This window comes from Cervus elaphus, chromosome 30 (genome assembly GCF_910594005.1).
Source record: "Cervus elaphus chromosome 30, mCerEla1.1, whole genome shotgun sequence".
NCBI classification, from domain to species: domain Eukaryota; kingdom Metazoa; phylum Chordata; class Mammalia; order Artiodactyla; family Cervidae; genus Cervus; species Cervus elaphus.
The window spans coordinates 27,098,350-27,123,353 of NC_057844.1; the positions used below are offsets into that span (position 1 = coordinate 27,098,350).

Below are 25,004 nucleotides of genomic sequence, written 5' to 3' on the forward strand. Positions count from 1 at the left end.
CTGGTTGGATCTCCTTGTAGTCCAGGGGACTCTCAAGAATCTTCCCCAACACCACAGTTCAAAAGCATCAATTCTTTGGTGCTCAGCTTTCTTCACAGTCCAACTCTCACATCCATACATGACCACTGGAAAAATCATAGCTTTGACTAGACAGACCTTTGTTGGCAAAGTAATGTCTCTGCTTTTTAATATGCTGTCTAGGTTGGTCATAACTTTCCTTCCAAGGAGCAAGTGTCTTTTAATTTCATGGCTGCAGTCACCATCTGCAGTGATTCTGGAGTCCCCCCAAAATAAAGTCAGCCACTGTTTCCACTGTTTCCCCATCTATTTCCCATGAAGTGATGGGACCAGATGCCATGATCTTAGTTTTCTGAATGTTAAGCTTTAAGCCAACTTTTTCACTCTCCTCTTTCATCAAGAGACTTTTTAGTTCCTCTTCACTCTCTGCCTTAAGGGTGGTGTCATCTGCATATCTGAGGTTATTGATATTTCTCCTGGCAATCTTGATTCCAGCTTGTGCTTCTTCCAGCCCAGCGTTTCTCATATTGTACTCTGCATATAAGTTAAGTAAGCAGGATGACAATATACAGCCTTGACGTACTCCTTTTCCTATTTGGAACCAGTCTGTTGTTCCATGTCCAGTTCTAAATGTTGCTTCCTGACCTGCATACAGGTTTCTTAAGAGGCAGGTCAGGTGGTCTGGTATTCCCATCTCTTTCAGAATATTCCACAGTTCATTGTGATCCACACAGTCGAAGGCTTTGGCATAGTCAATAAAGCAGAAATAGATGTTTTTCTGGAACTCTCTTGCTTTTTTGATGATCCAGCGGATGTTGGCATTTTGATCTTTGGTTCCTCTGCCTTTTCTAAAACCAACTTGAACATCTGGAAGTTCACTGTTCACGTATTGCTGAAGCCTGACTTGGAGAATAGCTTTTTCTAAATAATAGATATGAAGCTTCTCATAGGTAACAAACTTTGTGTGTGCGTGTGTGCTCATTTGCTCAGTTGTGTCTGACTCTTGGCAATTCTGTGGACTGTAGTCTGCCAGGTTCCTCTGTCTTTGGCATTATTCAGGAAAGAATACTGGAGTGGGTTGCCATTTCCTCCTCCAGGGGATCTTTCTGACCCAGGGACTGAACCCATATCTCCTGCATGGCAAGTGGATTCTTTACCTCTGAGCCATTGGGGAAGCCCTAAGGCCAACATTCTTTTTTAGTTCTGTTGTGGGGGGTCCTGATGTCAATTTAACTTTCAATTACCTTTAAAAAATTCTAGCTTCAAGTAAGGAAGTAATGTTAAACCTTTTGGTTTTGAAAGGAAGTCTTTAAATAACCCACCAACAGAAAAGTGTTTTGCAGTAAAAAATAAGCCTAATGAAAATAGAGCTTTAATCATTTTATTGATAAAGGTTATACATGATTCCAGTTTTGAATTCTTTTTTTTTTTAATTTTTATTTTTTTTATTAGTTGGAGGCTAATTACAATATTGTAGTGGTTTTTGCCATACATTGACATGAATCAGCCATGGATTTACATGTATTCCACATCCCGTTCCCCCCTCCCACTTCCCTCTTTACCCGATCCCTCTGGGTCTTCCCAGTGCACCAGGCCCGAGCACTTGTCTCATGCATCCAACCTGGGCTGGTGATCTGTTTCACCCTAGATAATACACATGTTTCGATGCTGTTCTCTTGAAACATCCCACCCTCACCTTCTCCCAGAGTTCAAAAGTCTGTTCTGTACTTCTGTGTCTCTTTTTCTGTTTTGCATATAGGGTTATCATTACCATCTTTCTAAATTCCATATATATGTGTTAGTATGCTGTAATGTTCTTTATCTTTCTGGCTTACTTCACTCTGTATAATGGGCTCCAGTTTCATCCATCTCATTAGAACTGATTCAAATGAATTCTTTTTAACGGCTGAGTAATATTCCATGGTGTATATGTACCACAGCTTCCTTATCCATTCATCTGCTGATGGGCATCTAGGTTGCTTCCATGTCCTGGCTATTATAAACAGTGCTGCGATGAACACTGGGGTGCACGTGTCTCTTTCAGATCTGGTTTCCTCAGTGTGTATGCCCAGAAGTGGTATTGCTGGGTCATATGGCAGTTCTGTTTCCAGTTTTTTAAGAAATCTCCACACTGTTTTCCACAGTTTTGAATTCTTAATGCAGTTTTTCACTGTGTATACAACTGTGTAAAAGCCCAGCTGCATTCAGTTCATTCAATTCCTAGTCCTTCTGTCATGGAAAGTGTAGTGGGAAGCATATCTGAATACCTGGTTTGAGGCGGAACCCTGAGTGTAATTGCACCTTCCTGGATCATAACTTCCTTATATGTGAAACAATAGTGTTGGTGATGATAAAAGTGACATAGTTAGCAAGTAGTAGGTAGTAATAAGTTAATAGTAAGTCATGAAGTGAGGATGAGAACTGTGCTCAGGTCTATACTCCACCACTGTGCTATCCTGACTCAGGTGGACTAGCTTATATATGCAACTCTAAATAGATGTAAGACTATATTTCCATTTTTCCTCCAGGCAAATGCCTACCCAAACCATTAAGCAAGATGTTTTTTCATCTTATTTTTTAAAAATGTTTTTAGGGATGCCATTGGAATTATTTTATATTGTTGCAAAGTGGATTAATAATGTTGTTCAGTTTAATTCAGTTTAGTCGCTCAGTTGTGTCCAACTCTTTGCGACCCCATGAATCGCAGCACACCAGGCCTCCCTGTCCATCACCAACTAAAGGTGTTTACTCAAACTCATGTCCATCGAGTCAGTGATGCCACCCAGTCGTCTCATCCTCTGTCGTCCCCTTCTCCTCCTGCCCCCAATCCCTCCCAGCATCAGGGTCTTTTCCAATGAGTCAGCTCTTCGAATGAGGTGGCTAAAGTATCGGAGTTCCAGCTTCAGCATCAGTTCTTCCAATGAACACCCAGGACTGATCTCCCCTAGGATGGACTGGTTGTTAGTTTCAGATATACAGCAAAGTGATTCAGTTATATATATGCATGTATCTATTCTTTTTCAAATTATTATGAATATTAAGCAGAGTTCCCTGTGCTATACAGTAGGTCCTTGTTAGTTATCTGTTTTAAGTATAATGTTATGTACATGTCAATCTCAATCCAAGGATAGCAGTTTTTAAAAAGTATAAAGGAAGACTTTTCATATGCCCCAGTTATGATGAAAGTGTTTCTTCATGTTTAAATATACTCTTTTGACACAATTCTAGCACATTTCCTTAAATATGCCTATTTATAATTGTGATAATGTGTTACATATGTGAAAATGGGCTATCTTATATCCTGTCTTTCCTAGTACAAATATTCCCAATATTTTCATTTCATGTCTTCACAAATCCATGTCTTTTCTTATAACCTTGTGGTGTCCCCTTTTCCTCACCAAAGTTTCCCCTCATTTCTCTAATCTATTTAGTCAATATGTACACACATTTAAGTGCTGCTACATGTCAGGGACTGTCTTGGATGCTGGAAATATCAAAATGAACAATTTCTCCAGAAATCATTAGAGGCTAATAATCAACAGACGAGTAACCGCTATAATGTTAAGCATGACAATTTCATGTGAGAGAGACTATACGAATATCAAAAGGAAGTACTTTTTGCATTCGAAGGAGTATAAAAAGTAGTTCCCCCAAGAGAATGGTTGAGATAAACCTTGAAGGAAGAAGAGGAGGAAGGGCATTCCGAGTAGCTGAGGAATCAGGCACACACGTGTGTCGACAAAAGAGGCCCGCAGAGCGCAGTGTGCTCAGGAAGTGGGCAGGCAGTGGCAATGGCTGCTCCCAACTCGAGTCAAGAATGGCGAGAAGTGAAGATGAAGAGGTAGGCTGAACTCAGGGAATGAAAGGCTTGTGTATTCAGCTGGCAAATTTGAACTTGACTCCCAACACACTGGAGAACAGTGAAAGATTTAAAGCATGGGAGTGACATGATCGGATAGGCATTTTCTAATAATCTTCTTGAGAGAGAAAGTGCTAGGAAACATCAAAGATGGATCAGTGAGATTTTCCTTTTCTGTATTAATAGCTGTACCGAAGCCAGTTTCTACATCAGCAGGGAAATTTCATTCAGAGTACACTCTCTGTATTGAAATAATTATTTCTCAGATTTAATCAATTTTTCCTAGGTTTAGTGAGATATAATTGACATACAACATTGTATAGGTTTAAGGTATACAATATAATCATTTGCTATATGAATATACTGAAAAAGGACCTCTATAATTATGTTAGTTAATCTGTCCATCACGTCAGTTTTCTGCCAAGGCCTTTAACTAGTCCACCCAAGGGGAAACCAGCAGGCAGGGCTGGTGAAGCAGTTGATAAAAGTCAGCCTCCCAAGGCTAAGCAGGGCAGGGAAGGGTGGGAAATTGATCTAGAGAGGAAACCAGAAAATAACCAGCACAGTATAATTGAATATTATACATGGCCAGTTTGGTCTTCAACCTTCTCCAATATGACTCCATCTTCCCTATGCCAGGAACTCAGGTCTTGTCAAGGTCACCAACATGCTCAGGTTGCTGAATGCAAAGAACACATCTCTTCCTTTATCTTGACTTCCAAGAGCATTTTGCATAGCTGCCAACCCTTACGCATAGTTTCTCTTTCTCTATCCAATATCTGAATGCTCAAAGGCCTCAGAGGTCTATCCAGGTATGTGTGGCATGATGCTTATCTAATGTAGAGGCCTTCTTAAGTAAAAAGATGCAAAATTATAAATATGTAATTTACTAGGAAAGTAAATATCTATTCAGAAAGAGAAATTGCAACAATTTTTAAATGTTTATAAACCAAAAAATCTTAAAATTCTTAAAAAACATATTTTTAATTAATTAGCTTTAAGACATGCCTTCATAATACTTTTTCCCTCTACAGTTTTGCCTGGATAGTTGTTGGTCATCACTTTATATGACTGATTTTATAATATTTTCTGTAGAGAGACTCGAAAAATAATGCAATTATTTCTTTTGGTTGAATAGAAATTGTTTGATATTATGTGTAGCTTAGTGACTTTTTTTCAGTTTTGTATCATCATTGGTAATGCCATATAAAGTTTTAGGATGGTTAACTTGCATAACTTTAATCAAGTTTCTTTCATATTTAAGCTGTAAGATTTTATGACACTTCAAGTCTCCTTGTAGAGTGATTAATTATAATTACTGTGAAATGACAACATTCATTAACCATTTGTCATCATTGTCCTCCTCATGGTGAGATAGAATGAGATTTATATTATCTTGTACATTCTTAGTATTTTGCCTCAAATCAGCAAGAGCTTTAATTCCTTTCCAGTGTGCTACTGAGATTCACTTCTTGTCTCTAATAGGATTATCAAACAACATAAATCCTATTCTTTGCTACTATTCTAAATTTATCTTTTCCTCCTAATAAATAACTACTTTTAGTATGATATATACATATATCTTTTACCATTTGCTTTTTGAGATTAGAATAATTTGTATTGATTTCTTCTCTCATCTTATTGTTTTTGTTTCACAGTCCATTAATAATTTTACTTGGACTTACCTTTCAGTTCTATAATTAAATAAATTTAAAGACAACAAAAGAAGAAACTCTTCATATTAAGCTCAATTCAATTTGTAGTTTCTCATTTATTTCTCTTAAGATGTAGTTTCTCTTAAGTTTCTCTTAAGTGTAGTTTCTCATTTATTTCTCTTAAGATGATACAAATGTCTTTCCTTCAGAACTGTAGTTAAAATGCTGTGTTGGAACATTAGTAACTTAAAAAAACTTGTTATTTTATATTGAAGTGTAGCCAATTAACGATTGTTTCAGGTGGACAGCAAAGAGTCTCAAGTATACATGTACATGTATCCATTTAAGTAACTTTTTGAATAAACTTTTTGCTTCTTGTTTATGTTCATGTTTCTCTTCCACAACATTTTAGGGTCTTCAGAATATCAATGTATCTAGGCTGTAGGGCTTGAAAACCTTTGTAATGGAGACATTGTCTTGTTACATTTAAATTCTTAACAATCAAAATGAAGTATTCATAACATTTTCAACCTACTGAGTAGTCCAATGGTATTAGGTGACGTGGCAGCAGCTTTTTCTCTAGAGCAATTAAGGGAATAAGCTGTGCAAGGTATGTACTATAAATACTTACTAAAGTTCTCAAGTGTGTTTGCAGCCCTTTGTCCTTTCTTTTTATATAGTTGCCTTGTCATATGACCACCCATGAACTGTGTAGCTCAATGGCAGGTTAAAACTGCCCAGAATTTGTTTCACTTTGTGAACTCGAGAAGCATTTTATGTTTCACATGCCTTCTGATGGTGAAAAAGTTAAGAATTGCCTTGGAATTTTTCCCTTATAAAAGTAGGGCATGATAATTGCCAACTGACCTGTGCTTGTAACAACCAACATAGAATCTCTAAGATGGTGATTAGAGTGTTCCTATAAAAAGATGGTAAAAAGTTCCTATATAGAGATGGTAAAAAGTAAGTTAACTATACAAGGAAGAGGCTATGAACCACAGAAATATGGCTTACTGAACCTACTAAATATATTCATAACTCTACCTCCATTTAGCCAAGTTCCAAAAAATGACCTTGGCCATCCCAGTACTACTTGACTAGATAAAATGATTGCTAAGGTCGACTGTGGTTCTTGGAAGGGGCCAGAGTGAGTTTTCTGACTTTGGGACTCAGTTATTGGTCAGATTTTCTTTTCTATCGATTTTCTCTTCCTGATCTATAAACTTACCCAGTCCTAAGATTTTAAACCCCTCTATATTCCAACAGATTTCAAATTTGTAGTTGTACAGATTGACAACTGCCAACTTGACAATTTTATTTGAATGTCTAATAGTCATTTTAGTATTAGTATTAAATATTTCTAAAATGCAGATTTTGATAGCTATCTCCTCAACCCTTTCCTACACCCCCATCATTCTTGTGCCCAAAGTAGCCCCCTTCCCAGTCTTTCCCTTCTCCATATATGGTACCATCATCCACTTAGTTGCCAGGAGTTATCCTTGATTCTTTATCTTCCCTCTCTTCTCTCCAATAGTAAGTCCTGTAAGTTTCACCTTCAGTGTATCTCAAATTATTTTTCTCTCCATCTCTAGTTCACTACCTTGAGACAGACTGCCATTATATCTTATGTCTTGATCTTCCACTCTTGACCTTTTCTAATATGTGAATTGGATTATGTCCCTTCCCTGCTTAAGACCCTTCACTTGGCTCCTTCTTCCTTCAGATAATGAAGCCCTGGCTATTTACTGTGATTTGCAAGGTTCTGCTCATCTTCTCATCTTTCCAATCCCGTCTCATTTTACTCTCCTATGTGCAGTTGTTTCCCACTCTTTGTGACCCTATGGACTGTAGACCGCCAGGCTCTGCTATTTGCTCAGTAAGCAGCAACACAGTAGGTTCTTCATGTTTCTTTTTTTTTTTTCTGGTAGGTAAACTTGAATTTATTAAATGTCAAAAATATTTGATTTTTTCAACCATTTAAAAATGCAGAACTTCAGTTCACAGACCATACAAAAACAGGTGGGAGACCAGTTTGCCAAACCCTGGTTCCCATCATAGAATAGCATATAAACATGCTTTTTATGGGACTTTCCTGGCAGCCAAGTGGGTTCAATCCCTGGTTGGGGAACTAAGATCCTGCATGTCTTGTGGCAAGGCATCCCCCCCCAACAGTTTATTTTAAAAAGGTGCTGCGTTCAGGTACAAGGATGACACATATGTGTACTTCCTGTAACAGTAGGTTTAAGAGCTGCTAGTTATAGGGAACCATAAGACAACAAAGCTTTTAAAAAGACAGTTCCTAATTTACTAGCTTCTAGTACTTACTAGTACTTCTAAGTACTTGGTAGCTAGAGAACATTTCTATCATTGGACAGCCCTGTGTCCTGACAGGAGTATTTATTCAGTACGTCATCACAAACCATATAATACAATAACAGTTCCAACGTAACGTATCATATTTATTACTGGTCTCAGACTGATAGTGAGGAAATAAGAACCATCAGGAGCCAAGCATTACAGTAGTGATGTTCTCACTGTGATACGGCTGCTTAAATAAGTGATCTTAACATATGTGCCACTTTTTATGTGAGGCTTCTTATAGACCCAGCTTGGTTCTTCTCCAATGTCTTCTCTTGGAGTTGTACCTAATTTTATTGCCAGTTTTCATTCGAATCCATTGAGGAATGGGACGATTCTGCTTTTGCTTCTTGGCCAGGAATCGCTTGATCCTGAAAGTCTTGTGAGAAGACATGGTGCAGACAGAACTCAACCGCACATAGGATGGCGGAGAAGAGAAGAGAGTCTTCATGTTTCTTAAACACACCAGGTCCTTTTCTGTTTTGAGCTCTTATTTTCACCTTGTGGGTGGAATGACTTTTGCCACTTCTTTTCTTCCTTATTTTTCAAATCTCAAGGCGAAGTTCACCTCTGCAAGGAGGACTTCTCTTAGTTATTTCTCTGAAGCAGCCTCCCCCAGGTACTCTATTGCATCACTCTACCTGTTTCCTTTATTGCACTCAAACCGTGATTGTCTAACTCATTATTTCTTTTTTGTTGACTGTTTACTGCAGAAGAATGTAAGCACTATGAAAGCAGAAGCTTGGACTAATTTGCTCACATTGAATCCTCAGAGCCTAGCTTAGTACTCATGTCTAATAAGGGCTTAATAGACGGTTATTAAATGAATGAAGGCCTACTCCTTATTTTCTTCCCTGTAACATAAGTGACATAGTTTTTGCTAGCTCATAGAAAGGTGAAAATTAGTGGAATCAATGCTTTCATGAACATAATGAAATATTTTCTTTTTCTAAGTTTGTGCTCATTTTTCTTCCCTTCTCCTCTTCCTTCTTAAGATTCTGAGTCCACTTCCCTCCCACTGTTCTCTGCTTTGAATGTACATATTATCAGTGTATTACCACGAATTATCAATAAGCTGCATTTCTAGTCCTTACTTTCATCTTGAGGACGAACCTGTGTTCTGAAAAGATGCAAAGTGGAATTAAACCTCTGCTTCAAATAAATATGTTTCTTCTTTTGTGTTAATAATGTCAATATTTCCCTGAATTACTCAGAGTGTTGTTCTCAAACTTCCTCTTTCACCTCCTAAAGCAAACTGGGTAATGGGACTGTTGCTCTATCTTCCCAGTATACTTAGAGTTTGTCCAGTCCTTCCACTCCTAGTGCTTCTAACCAAATGTGGAACCTCACCATCCAGGACCTGAGGTGTCAGACCTCCTAACAAGCCTTTCCAAATTCAATATTTCATTTGATCAGAATATTCTTCCATTTACTGCACAGATCATCTTTTCAAATATAGTCATTGATACTACCTTGCTTGGAAATCTTTGAAGTTCCTTCAGCTTCAGAGCAGAAACCAAAACTTCAGCAAATCCTTCAAGGCACTCTGTAATCTTGTTTCAATACATTTTCCAGTTTTCCTGCTCATGATAATCCATTGCAACTGCATTCAGGGCAGTGGACACAGGTTATAATCCCTTACTATTTGAATCAACTCATGCTTTACTCTATGACAGGATTATCTTCTTCTCAAATTTGTACCAGTTTAAAGCTTATTATTTTAAAAGGATAACTCAAAACCACCCTAAGTCAAAAGCCATCCCTAGTTGGCTTTCATCTGTTATTTGCTGTTTTACTCTGAAAGGTCTTATTACATTCTTCCTTGTATCCTGTTCTTTTTAACCCCCTGGTTTTTAAAATGACAGCAGAATACAAGTTCTCAAGGCATTCTAACAAAAAATTCAAAAATTGAAGAAGTAGATATATTTCCTCTTCTCTTCCTTCCTCAATCCCATTTATTCCCTAGAGTAAACCAATGGCAAGTGTTACTTTCAGGACTTTTTCCAGACACTGATAAACATATATCATTTAAAAAAATATTGAATGGATGCTAATAGACCCCATAATGTGCCTTTTCACTTGGAAATATTTATTGGACACCTTTCTTGTCAGCAGAGAAGGATTTACCTTCTCTTTTCCGATTGTGTCACTATAGATGTTGCAGAGACAACTAATTGTCTTCCAGCAGCTTTATTTTTCCTTCCATAGTAATAGAATACATGAGTGTTACCCAGGCACATGTATGTTAAGAATAAAGGCCACATTTCTAACTTTCTTGTAGCCAGGTATGGCCATGTGAGCTAGGTCTAGTTGATAGGATATAAGGGGAAGTGAAATGTGTAACTTCTGAAAATAATCCTTAAGGGGAGATGTTTCTCCTTCTCTTTCTTCCTTTCTGCTGTCATGAATGCAGATGAGATGACTGGAGCTGGAGCAGCCATCCAGGTCTATGATAACATTGGCAACGGAGGCTGTAAATGACAGATCAATAATGTAGAAGCCTGGGCCCTTGACTTTGTAGAAAACCCTCCAGTTTTGAACTGCCTATTCCGTATTTTTGTAAAGAGACAAAAATTTAAGAATTTTTTAAAGAAAATTTAATCTTGTTAAGTAAGCCTTTGTTATTGTGAACTTTCTTCCAATTTCATTTGAACCTAATCCTTTATAAATAGTTGTGCTTTAAATGATTGCATTTTGTCCATTATTTATATCTTTTTTTCTTCCCTGTTAGACCCTAATATCTTTAAAGGCTTACCTATGGCCTTGTTCATCCTTGTCTTCCCATAGAACCCAGTATAGTGTCTGGTATATGGTCAAAGCTCAATTGGTATCTGTTAACTTTAACTAAAAAGATATTTGAAAGAATAACATTTCTGAACTGCAATGACGAAGTGGACTTCCCTCATTTTTTAATTAATCCCAGAACCACTGCCACAAGCAAGTTGTTTCTTATGATTAAGAATATGTTTTAACTTTGCAACAGTGCTGATATTGATAATTAAAATATTTATCTTAGTGGTGCCTAAATAATTTTGCTTTGTTTTCAGATCTGTGTTATTAACTACAACTTCCTTTTGCAAATAAATTTGTCTCATAAATTTTTATGTCTTGACAGTTTCTGCTATAAAATAATAAATAGCAAGATAGCTTTTGTGTGGAAATGGAATGTTGGACCAAATCAGTCACTTTTATCCTTTTGTTGGTCAAAAGTAGGAAAACCATATAATTTATCACCTAAACTAAGTGCAAACTGCAACAAGATCTGTTTGTTATAGGCCTCTATAAGAATGTAAAAAAAAAAAAGGTGTTTTGTTTGTTTGTTTTTTGTTTTTTGGAGAAACACACACACTTGCAGCCTAAAATTTTCATATAATGTGAGTGGTGCTTGATCCCACTACAGTTTACCTATTGAAATATAGGGATGTCCTATAGGTTTCTTATTGATTAAGAAATAACTCCTGAGTAAAATTACCCCAGGTTCCTGCATTAAAATTCTGTAACTCCATCAATCTAGTATGCTGACAATCTGAGTCATTTATAGCACTGATTCTGGACAGTTTCCACTCTAAGTACTCAGCCCTTATTACAAATCTGCACCTGGTGTCTCTTTATATTTATGAGACTTTACACTTTACATTTAAGATATAGCTTCTTTACACAATGACCCACAGAAGAGGGAGAGATTGGACCAGCCACTGCAGCAGAAACTCTCTGCCACCCTAAGGAATAGTGCTGCCTAATGGCTCAATGGAATTCACCAGGTGCTCCCCAGCCCCATGGTTCCTGACTGCCCTACACCCCAGATCTTAGTCCTCCTGGAACCCCTGCTAGGGTAGCTATCAGACATAGTAGGTGTGAGTGATTGTCTGTGCAGGTGGAACACGGTGCCCAGTCACCGTACTGGTTAAAAAGCAAGTGCAAATGTGTATTTTTCAAATGCATACAAAATCATGGACTCAATTTTCATTTGAATAGAATAAAGACATACTGGCAGTTAGAAAAGTATTTAGAAAATGGAAATCAGGATGACAAAGGAAGGAGTAACTTTGAATTTCACAAAGGGAAAAAATAGAAAGGAGAATACACCTGAATGAAATCCAATATATAATGTGGCATAGAGATGCCTTTGAGAAGGTTTGAATCCACTTTTATATTACCAAGGCAACCATCAAATTATGGACTTGCAAAACAACAAGGAGAAAGCAACAATAATCAGAACACCAAAACTACAAATGAGAAGGGCAATTTGTGTACAGGTGTGAATTTAATAAAGAAAAAAATGAAAAGCTGCTTTGTTCAAACTAACTTTTGTTGGTAAGTAAAAGAAAATGTGTTTGGAAAAATTAACGCTCCCTTCTGCATTTTCAGAAAATATCAGAAAAAATACACAAATACCATTAAAACTATGTATTAACTCCTGATGAATTCATGGTAGGGTTTTGTTGGTCCTTTCTTTCAAAGATGTGGGTGTTTCATACACAGTGATATTTGGTATTTAAAGCTCTCAGTGTGATAAGTATTTTACTAAAGATACTTCTTTACTCCAGACGTTTGATTTTAATTTAAACAAGTGGATAGATTGAACAACATTTTTTCTCTTCTTTGCTTTTGTTAGGAGGCACTTAATCAAAGAGATTGGTACTAAGCATTTAAGATAAATTTTGCATGAGAATGTTGACTAGGTAATTTCATAAGGAACATGGTGAAAAGCTAATGGAAAGTTAAAAGTAATGGTCATCACTAGGTTTTTACTGAAAGCTAAAAAATTAGCTTAAAAAGCTAAATTAAGGTGCCAAGTATATGTATTTACATAAAATTTACATCAGGCTATGTAGAAAGCACAGAGTTTTTCCCAAATGTTTTCTAAACTTCTTAGTTTTTCTTTTTCTTTTCTTTTTATTCATTCCAACCTGGATCCTCAATTTAGTGTGTACCCATATACACAGCACACATATATACACTTACAGTGGTATAGGAAGAAATGATAGGTTAAGCTATTAACTTGAAAGGCACAGTGCTGTAGGGCCAATTTGGAGAACAATTTTATAATTTTGTATTGTTGGATCAGGTTCAGGGGCTGCCCAATGCCTTTTAATAGTAGCCTTACCGATATGTTAGTGACATAGTCATGGCTGCTGTAACAGAAGCACCATGGACTGACTGATTTTTAAACAACAGATATTTATTTATCACAGTTCTGAAGCCTGGAAGCCAAAGACCAGGGTGCCAGCATGGTCTAGTCAGAGCCCTCTTCTGGGTTGCAGACTTCCAGCTGTGTCCTCTAGTGGCAGGAAGCAGAGAGAAGCAGTCTTTCTCATGACTCTTAAGAGCATTAATACCTTTTGAGAGGGCTCTACCCTCATGACCTCATTTAATCCTACTTAACTCCCAAAGCCCCACCTCCCAATAACCATCCCATTGAGTGATTAGGGTTCCAAAATATGAATTTGGGCAGGGACACAAACATTTAGTCCATAGCACGTGTTCTGTGTAGCATCCTTATTTTCATGTCAAAGAGTTCTTAATGTCTGATTGCATAGAGGAAACACAATGCAAAGGCAATCTGCAGTTCTGATGACCAGCAGCTCACAATCCCAGTGATGGAAATATTGTATTTGGGAGATCTGAAAACCCAGACTCTTCTGTGGATAGCTGCTGTTTCTACAGTTGGACTAGTAAAATTCAGCTGAGATGGCAGAAAACTGCTGGAAAACAATGTCAGTGCTACCCCGCACCTGCTTTCTCTGGTTTGTATCTGTGCCACACGGGGCCTCCCTTGGCTCCTGACCCAGTTTCTCTCCTAAACTTTGAGAAAATGCCTGTCCTGGGAGTCAGCTTGCCACAAGGACCATTGCTGTAAAAAGCACCCCTCCATCCCTTCCACCCTGTCTTGTTCTACATAATGGGCAGAATAGAAATCCCACTGCCCCTGACATTGAACAATTCTTTCTCTTTCGAAGTGTCCTCAAAATTGAACATTTACGCCCCCCACCCCCATTGTAGCGAACGAGGGACTGTCACATGTACCTGAAGACCAGTTAGAAAATCTCCCCACCTAAAAAATCCCACCTCAACAGAATGCTTGCCAATCAGACATGTTCTCAGTATTTGCTCTTTTAACTTCCATAGAACCTACACCCCTGGGCCCCTACTGAATCAAGAACAAGGGCAGAGCTGGGTTCCTTTACTGCAAGTTTATGAGTCATCAGCCTTTGTTAATTTTGCCTTGGACTTCTTTGTGCCTCGGACAGCTTCAGTTCTGAGCCTGGTCATTATGTCAGTTTTCATTTTAGGTCCTGGGTATTTATATTGTCACTGTACTGCTCTTCTGGGATTGGTACAGATATCAGAGCCACCCTGGCTTGGGGTCACAGTTAATGCAGCCGAGAGGAATCAGGGTCCACATTAGCTGGCCAGTCTTAGTCTGGGGGGGCGGTGCTGGGCTGTTTCTCCAATCCCCTTGTTACTGTTTTCATGATGGCTCCTTCCTGTGCAAGAGGGCATCTTTTCCATATGTATATCCTCCAGGCTGGTTTTACGATCTTCCTAATTCTATTTTTGAGCTCCGTGGTGTTTTGATGAAATCTCCTTTCTGACTACATTGGCCTGAGTTGGGTTGTTACGCTTGCCAGAACCCTTCAGATAGATAGTCTCTTTGAAATAAGAATGAACCCAATGTCCGCTGTTCTTGGCCTCATCAGACATGCTGCTTCTTGAAAGTGCTGACCTCTTTCTTTAGGAAGCTTGATAAGCATTTATTCACATGATGGGACTGTAAGGAGGGTGGAAGCAGAGACTGTGAAGGGCAGAGCAGCATGCAGAAGGGGCACGCAATGGCTTTGAGACTTCCTTAAGTCTTGTTCTGCTTCCAAGAAATGCAATCTGAGGGAGTGGAGTGATGAGGAGAGTCTGAGAGCTCGGTATAGCATTAGGTGACTTTCCCATATGTGGGTTATTTATCTATTGGAAATAAATCTATCTGAATGTGGTAGTGATCTTTTTCCAGGTTGGCAAAAATCCCAGGGAGAAAAATTTACCACTGAGGATGGTGCTGGATCACTGCTTTCAGAATGATATCCATTTTTAGAGGCTCCTTTGGAATTTTGAAAATACTCAACTAGAACTACTGGTTTCTAGATCACTACAGCAGTGAGATATTTTACTTTGGCTTTGGCAATCAGAACTGTGGTTCATTAATACTTTCCTTAAGGCTGAGAATAAGAATTTTAACACCTGAGGCTGTATTTAACTCCAGATTTGCATATATTACATGAATGATAACTAAAATTGCTCTAAAAACGTATAGTCACAGATTCAAACCAAATCCTGTTTATGACTGCTTTTTTATCTGTGAAATATTCAGGCTGTGAAAAGAAAAGGCAACTGAAGATAAGTGACCACAATTTTATTATTATGCATTTGCTATCATCAGTGTATCTTAATTACTTTCCTTTATGTATTTTTGAAGCCAGTTGATTAAATATCCAGGTTTTTTGTTTTGTTTGTTTGATTTTGGAGAGAATCTTGATTTAAGGTAAGATGAAGTCAGAAGAGCAAATGTGTGGATACCAATGGGGGAAGGAGGGTGGGATGGATTGGGAGGTTGGGATTGGCATATATACAGTACTATATATAAAATAGATAACTAATGAGAACTGACTGGATAACAGAGAATTCTACTTAATGCTCTGTGGTGACCTAAATGAGAGGAGTATCCAAGGAAGAGGGGATATATGTATACGTGTGGCTGCTTCACTTCACTATACACCAGAAACTAACACATTGTGAAGCAACCATCCTCCAATGAAATTTTTCTTTTAAAGAATAAATTAAGTTTGAAAGTTTCATGTTAGTTAACTTATATAGTCTGGTCTGTAAAGACTCACTTTTTTAAGGGGGGATTATTGAAACAAAGAACTTGCATTTGATTTTTAGCTTGTTTGGATTTTGTTATGAGACTAGAAAAAATGTTCTTTAAACTAGCACATTTACCTCCTCAGTATGAAATAGCTGAGTTGTGTTTTTACTTTTCAATCAAATCTCCTTGTTTAAACTGCTAAAGTGAGAGAGCTGACAAACAGAAAGGACCTGGCATTCCTGAGAAGTGACGGTGATATCCTTCAACACTGTTGGTTTTTTTTTTTTTTTAATAAAGATTTTGAGCATAAGTGCAGCGCAGTGCTGCGTATTAAATGGCATAGGAATTAAGCGTGATAAGTTGTCAACTTTACATGAAAACACAGATAAGAAAGATGTTAATTTAAAGTATTTTTGGAAGACGGGGGCTGTATGGTATTTTTCTCTGTATATCAGGCAGTGGGCTACTAGTGTCTGACCTGTAGTTTGCACTCAGCAAGTACTTAAATGAAGGATGTAATGATCCTTGAGGATGTAGCATATGTCAAGTTTTTCACCTTGCTTTTTAGACTCCCCCACCTTTTTTTGTTTTAGTGATTGATTCAGCAAAAGTGGTTTGAGGGACCCCTTTGTATGAGGGACTTCAAAGGTGGCATTGAACTGAACAAGACTCTCTGGCTTCTGAGATCTCACATGGTGGTGGTCATTTGGGAGGAGGGCATCTTTGTCAGGTTTGTCAACTGCCTTTGAACTAGCGGACCCCTCACTGCTCAGTTTCCATGTGAGATGTTGGACGGATGACAGCTGCAGGAAAGTGGCTAATAGGAAGGGTCCTGGTTGTTGAGTATCACCTACTCAGGGAGCTGGTGTGCTTGAATTTGAATAACCTTTGCCACAGAAACACCAAGAAAAAGTGATACAATGGGATGAGAATAAAAAAAAGTTTCTGTGAACCAAATGAGACTGATTAACCAGGAAGAGGAGATACTAATTGACACCAAAGCCTTGATGAGCACTCAGTCTCTTCTGTGAAACCAGTATTTCCTTGATTACAATCTCTTGAAAAGTGTGGGAGTCCTCTTACAAAGGTTGTATTAATTAATAGCAGAGCATGTTACTAAGAACATTTGTTTAGATTTGTTTATTTTAATCAACTAATAAAACTCTTGCGACATCTGTCACCCCATTGATCGCCAGGGTTGATTTGGCTGATCTGGCTGGCTAGGCGGGTGTCCCTTTCCTCCCTCACCGCTCTACGTGCGTCCCTCCCGAAGCTGCGCACTCGGTCGAGGAGGACGACCATCCCCGATAGAGGAGGACCGGTCTTTGGTCAAGGGTATATGAGTAGCTGCGCTCCCCTGCTAGAACCTCCAAACAAGCTCTCAAGGTCTTTTATCTAAAAAAACAAAACAAAATAAAGAAAACCCTCCTGATATTGCTGTTTATGTTGAACAGACTCTTAATTTAATTGAGACCATCTGAAAACTGTGTCTTAAGCATAATCTGTGGATTGAAGTAGAATACATAATTGCCAACAAAGGTCCATCTAGTCAAGGCTATGGTTTTTCTAGTAGTCATGTATGGATGTGAGAGTTGCACTATAAAGAAAGCTGAGCACAGAAGAATTGATGCTTTTGAACTGTGGTGTTGAAGAAGATTCTTGAGAGTCCCTTGGACTGCAAGGAGATCCAGCCAGTCCATCCTAAAGGAAATCAGTCCTGAATATTCGTTGGAAGGACTGATGATGAAGCTGAAGCTCCAATACTTTGGCCACCTGATGCGAAGAGCTGACTCATTTGAAAAGACCCTGATGTTGGGAAAGGTTGAAGGCAGGAGGCGAAGGGGATGACAGAGGATTAGATGGTTGGATGGCATCACCTACGCAATGGACGTGAGTTTGAGTAAGCTCCGGGATTTGGTGATGGACAGGGAGGCCTAGCGTGCTGCAGTCCATGGGGTCGCAAAAAGTCAGACACAACTGAGCAACTGAACTGAACTGAACTGAACATAATTGTTTATTGAATGTTGTTGTTTATTGTTAATTTGCTAAGTTATATCCAAGTCTTTTGCAATCCCATGGACTGTAGCCCACCATGCTCTTCCATCCATGGCATTTCCCAGGGAAGAATACTGGAACGAGTTGCAATTTCCTTCTCTAGGGGACCTTCCCCATTAAATAATGTAATTTTTGATTGGCATATCTATTTATTAATCTTTCAGGAGTTCTTTCTCTTGTTTGAATATATGTTTTCTTTTGGTTTCTTCTGACTTATTTTTCCTAATTTTTATTTGTTTTTAGTCTGTTGAGGCTGACTAGTCTGAAACCCAAACTCATCATTTTCCCTCTCTTTGTCCTATTCTCCAACCTTGCTATTTCTTTACTTTCTTACTCCTTAAAAGATCTATGATCTTCCACATACTCTGGGCTCAAAAGTCATTGGGAAGCATCTTGTGTTTTAATTCCTCATATCCAGTCAGATTTCAAGAACTCTGGGTAGTGCATCCGAATTGTTTTTGCCCCTGCTCACTGCTTTTCATTCACATGTCTAGCATCCTGCAGCCTCACTTCCTTTTGCTTGGACTATGAAAGTATGTTGACCTATTTCCAGTAACTTCTTTTTCAGTTCCATTTTACATGTTAAAATTAGATTAATCCATATGAAACAAAGCTGTGATCGTGTAGCCTCCAGCTCTTAAGTTTCCCATGATACTTTATTGATGTAACAAAACAAATACAAATTCTTTAGACTGGCACACTGGTTTCCACATTCTGGTCTTCTCTCTCTCTTCTCAGCCTTATTTCCTACCATTTCTGGAAACACATCCTATATTCCACCAAAGCAAATCTCTTGTTGCTACAGGACTGCACCGTCCGATGCTGCAGTCACTAGCCTTTAGTGGTGAGAGAACGCATATACAGATGTGAAGACCACATATGAAAATAGAACTCTGACACACCATCTGCAGCAGATAGCCCAGAACACCAGCCCGTGATCTACTGTAACCAGCCTGTTGTCTATGTGTCAAAACTGTAGGAAGTCAGACCTCTATCTCTAGCAACACTCCAGGAAGCTGAACAATAACCCCTACAACAGTGGTGCCCCCTCAAACCAGGACTTGACTCATAACTGACAGTTTCTCTCTTTTTTGTGTCCATTTCCAGCATAGGACAAATCAGAGAAAGCCAACTGTGTACCCCTAACCAACCACATAGGTTGCACCACTTCTAAATGCCTGCACCTTCCCCAGGCTGACAGCCGCCAGTCAGGGCACACCTGAAGCCTTGCCTTTTTTCCACCATAAAGCTCTCCTGCTCCCCTGCCTGCCTTTGAGCCTCCATAAAATGCGAAGTGCAGACTGACAGTGTCTGACTCCCTTGTTAGAGCAAACTCTGTGTAAAGAGACTTAGCCTGTTCTTGTTTGGTTGGTCTTTGTTTATTTCCACCATGGCTAGTTAAGTTAATTAAAATTATATTAAATGACAAGTTCAGTTCCTCAGTTGCACTAGCTAAATTTAAAGTGCTCAGTAGCCCCATGTAACTTGTAACTATTGTACTGGACGGTGTAAGCATGGAATATTTCCATCATTTCCAGAAGTTTTACAGGACACTCTATACATGACTATGGTTTTCCAGCCTCATGCTACTTCTTCTTGAATTGCCTTCCTTCTACATTTTTACCTGCCAAACTCCTTCCCAGTCTTCATGTCCTAGCTTACTGTTTCCCTCAGGAAGCCTTCACTGATGCCTCTATTTAGACATCATCTCTCATTTCTTAGATTATACCTTTCTGTTGGCACTTTTCAGTCTTCTCGATCAGTGATCTCTTCTATCATGCTATCCTGCTGTATTATAATTACTTTATCCTTGCAGGATCTCATGCTTCCTATGGAGTAACTCCATGATAACTTTTTTTTTTTTTTTATTAAATTGATTTGTGGAAAATAAGGGTCAGAGTGAATTACTCACTTTAAGAAGCCATGGAATGACAGATAGAACTGAAGTTTATAATTTATTTGGGACATAGTCTGTACAAACAGCAGTGCACACGGCTTTGTTCTTCCCTTTCTGACTCTGCTTCCGTTCTCCTCTAGACAGCTTCATTTAACATTAGCAGGATGTTTATAAAGTTAGCTGGGGACCATCTCAGAGTCTCCCATTGTTATTTCTCAAAAGTTGTCTGAGCCTTCAAAAGTCTTTTCATAGAGCAGCAACTAGGAAGGAAGCTACAGGTCTATGATTCCCAAAATACTCTTAGAATGACTACTTTTTAATGTCTTTAACACACCAGACATATTCATGCCTCTGTGACTTGCTCGTATTTTCCCCTTACCTGAAATATGACCTCAGAATTTCCATCCTTATACCACCTCTGTGCCTGGTGAACTTCTTTCATATGTGAAGTTAAATATCACATTGTGAAGCCTTTCTCACTCTCATTAAATGGAGTCACTCCTTTTTCTGTCTGTTTATCAATATCTGCTTGCCTATCTCTTTATTCTCAGTGTGGTGGATAAATGTAAACCCTTACTCTTAAAGTAATACTACTAGGGCAAGTACACATGGCCAGTGGAAGGAAGTTAGTCCACTTATGTTTCTTTTTAGGATGGGGGCGTTGCTGCTGTATTTGGATAAAAATCACCACAATCCCCAGAGAAAGCTCTACCGTTTCTCTCCTTTCACCATCAACCTAAATCCAAGGATTGTGAGTTCCTCATTTCCTAAGTGGGGCTAGGGAACCCTCTTTTCAGTTTATGTACCAGCAGAAATTGTGTCTGGGAGAAAGCTTTGCTATGTACTGGGTGCATTAAGTTGTGAAATTTCCAAGAAACAGAAACTGACTAGAGTCAGTTTCTAACAAATTGACTAGAGTTTCTAACGAACTGACTAGAGTCAGTTTGGGATATCCTGAGCTAAGGAGATAAAGGACAGAAATGGTATGGACCTAACAGAAGCAGAAGATATTATGAAGAGGTGGCAAGAATACACAGAGAACTGTACAAAAAAGATCTTCACGACCCAGATAATCACAATGGTGTGATCACTCACCTAGAGCCAGACATCCTGGAATGTGAAGTCAAGTGGGCCTTAGGAAGCAGCATTACGAACAAAGCTAGTGAATGTGATGGAATTCCAGTTGAGCTATTTCAAATCCTGAAAGATGATGCTGTGAAAGTGCTGCACTCAATATGCCAGCAAATTTAAAAAACTCAGCAGTGGCCACAGAACTGGAAAAGGTCAGTTTTCTATCCAGTCTCAAAGAAAGGCAATCCCAAAGAATGCTCAAACTACCGCACAATTGCACTCATCTCACATGCTAGTAAAGTAATGCTCAAAATTCTCCAAGCCAGGCTTCAGCAATACATGAACCGTGAACTTCCAGATGTTCAAGCTGGTTTTAGAAAAGGCAGAGGAACCACAGATCAAATTGCCAATATCCGCTGGATCATCAACAAAGCAAGAGAGTTCCAGAAAAACATCTATTTCTGCTTTATTGACTATGCCAAAGCCTTCGACTGTGTGGATCACAATAAACTGTGGAATATTCTGAAAGAGATGGGAATACCAGACCACCTGACCTGCCTCTTAAGAAACCTATATGCAGGTCAGGAAGCAACATTTAGAACTGGACATGGAACAACAGACTGGTTCCAAATAGGAAAAGGAGTATGTCAAGGCTGTATATTGTCATCCTGCTTACTTAACTTATATGCAGAGTACAATATGAGAAACGCTGGGCTGGAAGAAGCACAAGCTGGAATCAAGATTGCCAGGAGAAATATCAATAACCTCAGATATGCAGATGACACCACCCTTAAGGCAGAGAGTAAAGAGGAACTAAAAAGTCTCTTGATGAAAGAGGAGAGTGAAAAAGTTGGCTTAAAGCTTAACATTCAGAAAACTAAGATCATGGCATCTGGTCCCATCACTTCATGGGAAATAGATGGGGAAACAGTGGAAACAGTGGCTGACTTTATTTTGGGGGGACTCCAGAATCACTGCAGATGGTGACTGCAGCCATGAAATTAAAAGATACTTGCTCCTTGGAAGGAAAGTTATGACCAACCTAGATAGCATATTAAAAAGCAGAGACATTACTTTGCCAACAAAGGACCATCTAGTCAAAGCTATGGTTTTTCCAGTGGTCATGTATGGATGTGAGAGTTGGACTGTGAAGAAAGCTGAGCACCAAAGAATTGATGCTTTTGAACTGTGGTGTTGGGGAAGATTCTTGAGAGTCCCTTGGACTGCAAGGAGATCCAACCAGTCCATCCTAAAGGAGATCAGTCCTGGGTGTTCATTGGAAGGACTGATGCTGAAGCTGAAACTCCAGTACTTTGGCCACCTGATGCGAAGAGCTGACTCATTGGAAAAGACCCTGATGCTGGGAGGGATTGGGGGCAGGAGGAGAAGGGAACGACAGAGGATGAGATGGCTGGATGGCATCACCAACTCAATGGGCATGAGTTTGAGTAAACTCTGGGAATTGGTGATGGACAGGGAGGCCTGGCGTGCTGCAATTCATGGGTTCGCAAAGAGCAGGACACGACTGAGCGACTGAACTGAACTGAACTGAGATAAGGAGGGAGACCATGATGTTAGGTAATAGGTGGTTATGAAACTTAAAGGAGGAGACAGAAAGAAGAATAGAATAAGAGAAGAAACTGGATCATCCATGTGGGGCACCTTTGAAAGAAGAGCCTCTTCCTTTTGAGGTTGGAGAGAGTGGGGTGCTCACTGGCATAGTAACTGATCCCATCCTTCCTCCTCACTTCTCTCCTCTGTCAGCTTTTGGAAAAATTACCTGAACCCTTCAACAAAGAAATACCTAACCCTTCATAACATGTTTACTCATGTTTGTGCAAGAAAGCATTCAGAATGGGTAGGGGTACCCTGCTCTGATGTTCATCCAACATCAGTCCACACCCTCATTATGGACTATTGGGTGCTAGGTTGAAAACACTCAGCCAGAGGAATAAGAAAATTCTCTTTTATGTTAACAACCTCAGGTGGTGCTAACAAAAAGCAAGATTCTTCCCCTTAGAATAATTATTACAGGGTCATGATAACTTTTCATTAATTTATTCAATAATATTTGGAACAAGTATTTGAAAAATTGTTGGTGTAAGCTAAGCAAGGAAAGCAGATGCTGTATCTTATTTTTCTTTGAATCCTGAATGCAGCCCGTGTCTTTGGTACATGGTATGTGTTTTAAAAAAAATTTACAGAAGGATTTACTGAACCTGCTGATTTATGAAACTCAATTGTTGGGCTGGAAGTAAATGCACTAGCTTTTCCATTGGGGGGTAATATGAGAATTTCTTTTTCAAACTCATGAGCTTTCTTTCTTCAGGCTGTTGAAAGAGATATGGATTTAACTTGAAAAGCTATGGCCAATATCCTCTCATGAATACAATTATAGAATTATAAGATCTCAGAGCCTCTAGAATCTCAGGACCCACTTATTCCCATACTTTGATTTTGTGAATGAAGATACTGAGATTCAAATAGTTTTCACGGAGCTTTTAAAATGTGAAAATATTCTATTAGAGTCTTGCCAACTTCCAGGTTAATTTAAAGGTTTGGGCTTTGTAGTTCAAGTTCCCATTCAGTTTCTCAAAGTTTCTGAATGCTCCCCACTGGGACACAGGTCTGGGTGTGGTGCTCATTACTTCCCATCCTTCCATCCTGCCCCTTTCAGCCCACTGGCCTAGAACTCAGCTCACTCCCACCGCTGCCTCCTCCTCTACTGCTAACTCTGGAAGAAACACACATTCAGCTCAAGGACTCTAATTTCTCCTTGGAGAAGGGAGGACGTGTGGGGACCCGAGAAGTTAGGGAATGGCTCCCGATGGCCATGCCACATTGTGTGTCTCTGTGACTGACACTTGCTGCAAAGTGTCATAGGTTGGGCCACTAGAAACCCCAGAAACTGAAAAATGACACAGACATGGGGAGGTCTTTGGCTGGGGGATCCTCTTGAGAAACTTTTCTGGGTGATCTGCCTTTTCAGCATTTCTCCATCTACCCTTCATCACCTAGCTCCAAATGTCCTTCAACAAACCAAGGACTTTAGGGAAAAGAGTGTCATTTAATTATGAAAACACATAGTTGCTTTTTTTTTTTTCAAACTAAACATTTTCTGAACAATAAAGGGGTTTTTGAAAGCCATGGCAGTGTTCTAAAAATGTCTTATTCATTTTACCAGATTAATCCAGAGTTGATATAGGTTGTGCAAAGAAAAAGTGTAAGAAACTGATCTACATTAGCGATATATAGGAGTTGGAACATAGATCTGACCAGACAGGGTTCCACTTTCTTTTGTGATTCTTCTGGGGTCCAAGTCTGAACTATGACTTTCCCCATCTTTTGGGGGATGGAGAGTGGGCACTTGTGTCTTGGCTCAAAATGAATGAACAGGGTGAACTACTGGCTCTTCTTTCTGCTTCAAGTTGCAGAAAATCCAACCAATAGTGGCTTAAACAAACTGGGGTTTATTCTCTCATGGCAGGAATCCTGGAGGTGAGGGGGAGCAGGGTCATTTCAGTGGCTTGTTGATTTTGGAGATCTGGCAAGAAAACTTTTCCTTGACCAAGTGAGGTCTGAATGGTGGCCGTTGGGGCCTGAGAATTAATTGACAATCTGGAGTTTTCTTCAGAGTAACAAGAGAAAATGTTATTGCACACTCATGAAGCAGCATTCTATAAGGAGAATCTCTTTGAACAGCCACAGGTAACGGTTTGTATACTATCAGCATAATAAGAGCATGTTGGTGGTCAGAGCTTCTGTGGGGAAGTGTGGGAAGTTTTGATAAGGTTTGTGACACATTTTCACAATTCTCATCCAGGTGCTGGTGTGAATGGTCACTCTCCTGCCTGGCTGGAAGGTCCCTGGAGTGGGATTCGTGGCAGCAGAATTCTCCCATTCTCTGGGTGCTGAGGGTAAGTCTTCTCTCTATCTCTGGCAGCTGAATTCTCAGAAAGCTCTGTTAAAACAAAGTTTAGGGAAACTTTTCTCATCTACTGTTTGTTCAGGTGTTTTCATTTTGAAGTATGGCTGTCCCTCTGCATCTGCGGGTTCTACATCCATGGATTTAACCAATCTCAGATGGACTGTAGTGGTTCTCGGAGTTTTGAATGTTGTGGAGTTTTTCCACTCAGACTAAAACTTGATCAGGGAGTCCTGATGCCTCTCAAGCTTTCTCAAAGCTTGAATGTAATGTATGTGCTTGTGTCTGAACATGAACTTTTAGGTGAC

General features: G+C 39.2%; 1 protein-coding gene and 1 long non-coding RNA gene across 2 annotated transcripts in view; one reads left to right on the top strand and one right to left on the bottom strand.

Moving 5' to 3' along the window:
- Window positions 1–25,004, top strand: part of LOC122686614 — a 546,075-nt gene that overhangs the window by 235,572 nt on the left and 285,499 nt on the right. The window contains exon 6 of the long non-coding RNA XR_006338856.1: window positions 24,595–24,688. This is a non-coding gene — a long non-coding RNA (uncharacterized LOC122686614). The remainder of the gene's footprint in view (window positions 1–24,594; window positions 24,689–25,004) is intronic.
- Window positions 7,454–8,329, bottom strand: LOC122686612 (60S ribosomal protein L39). The gene has a single exon (XM_043891779.1). It carries the CDS (start codon window positions 8,282–8,284, stop codon window positions 8,129–8,131), a length of 156 nt encoding a protein of 51 aa, XP_043747714.1. The 5' UTR covers window positions 8,285–8,329; the 3' UTR covers window positions 7,454–8,128.

What these genes read in the sequence shown, in the direction of transcription:
- LOC122686612 (XM_043891779.1), bottom strand. Translation starts at nt 8,284, where the DNA reads ATGTCTTCTCACAAGACTTTCAGGATCAAGCGATTCCTGGCCAAGAAG.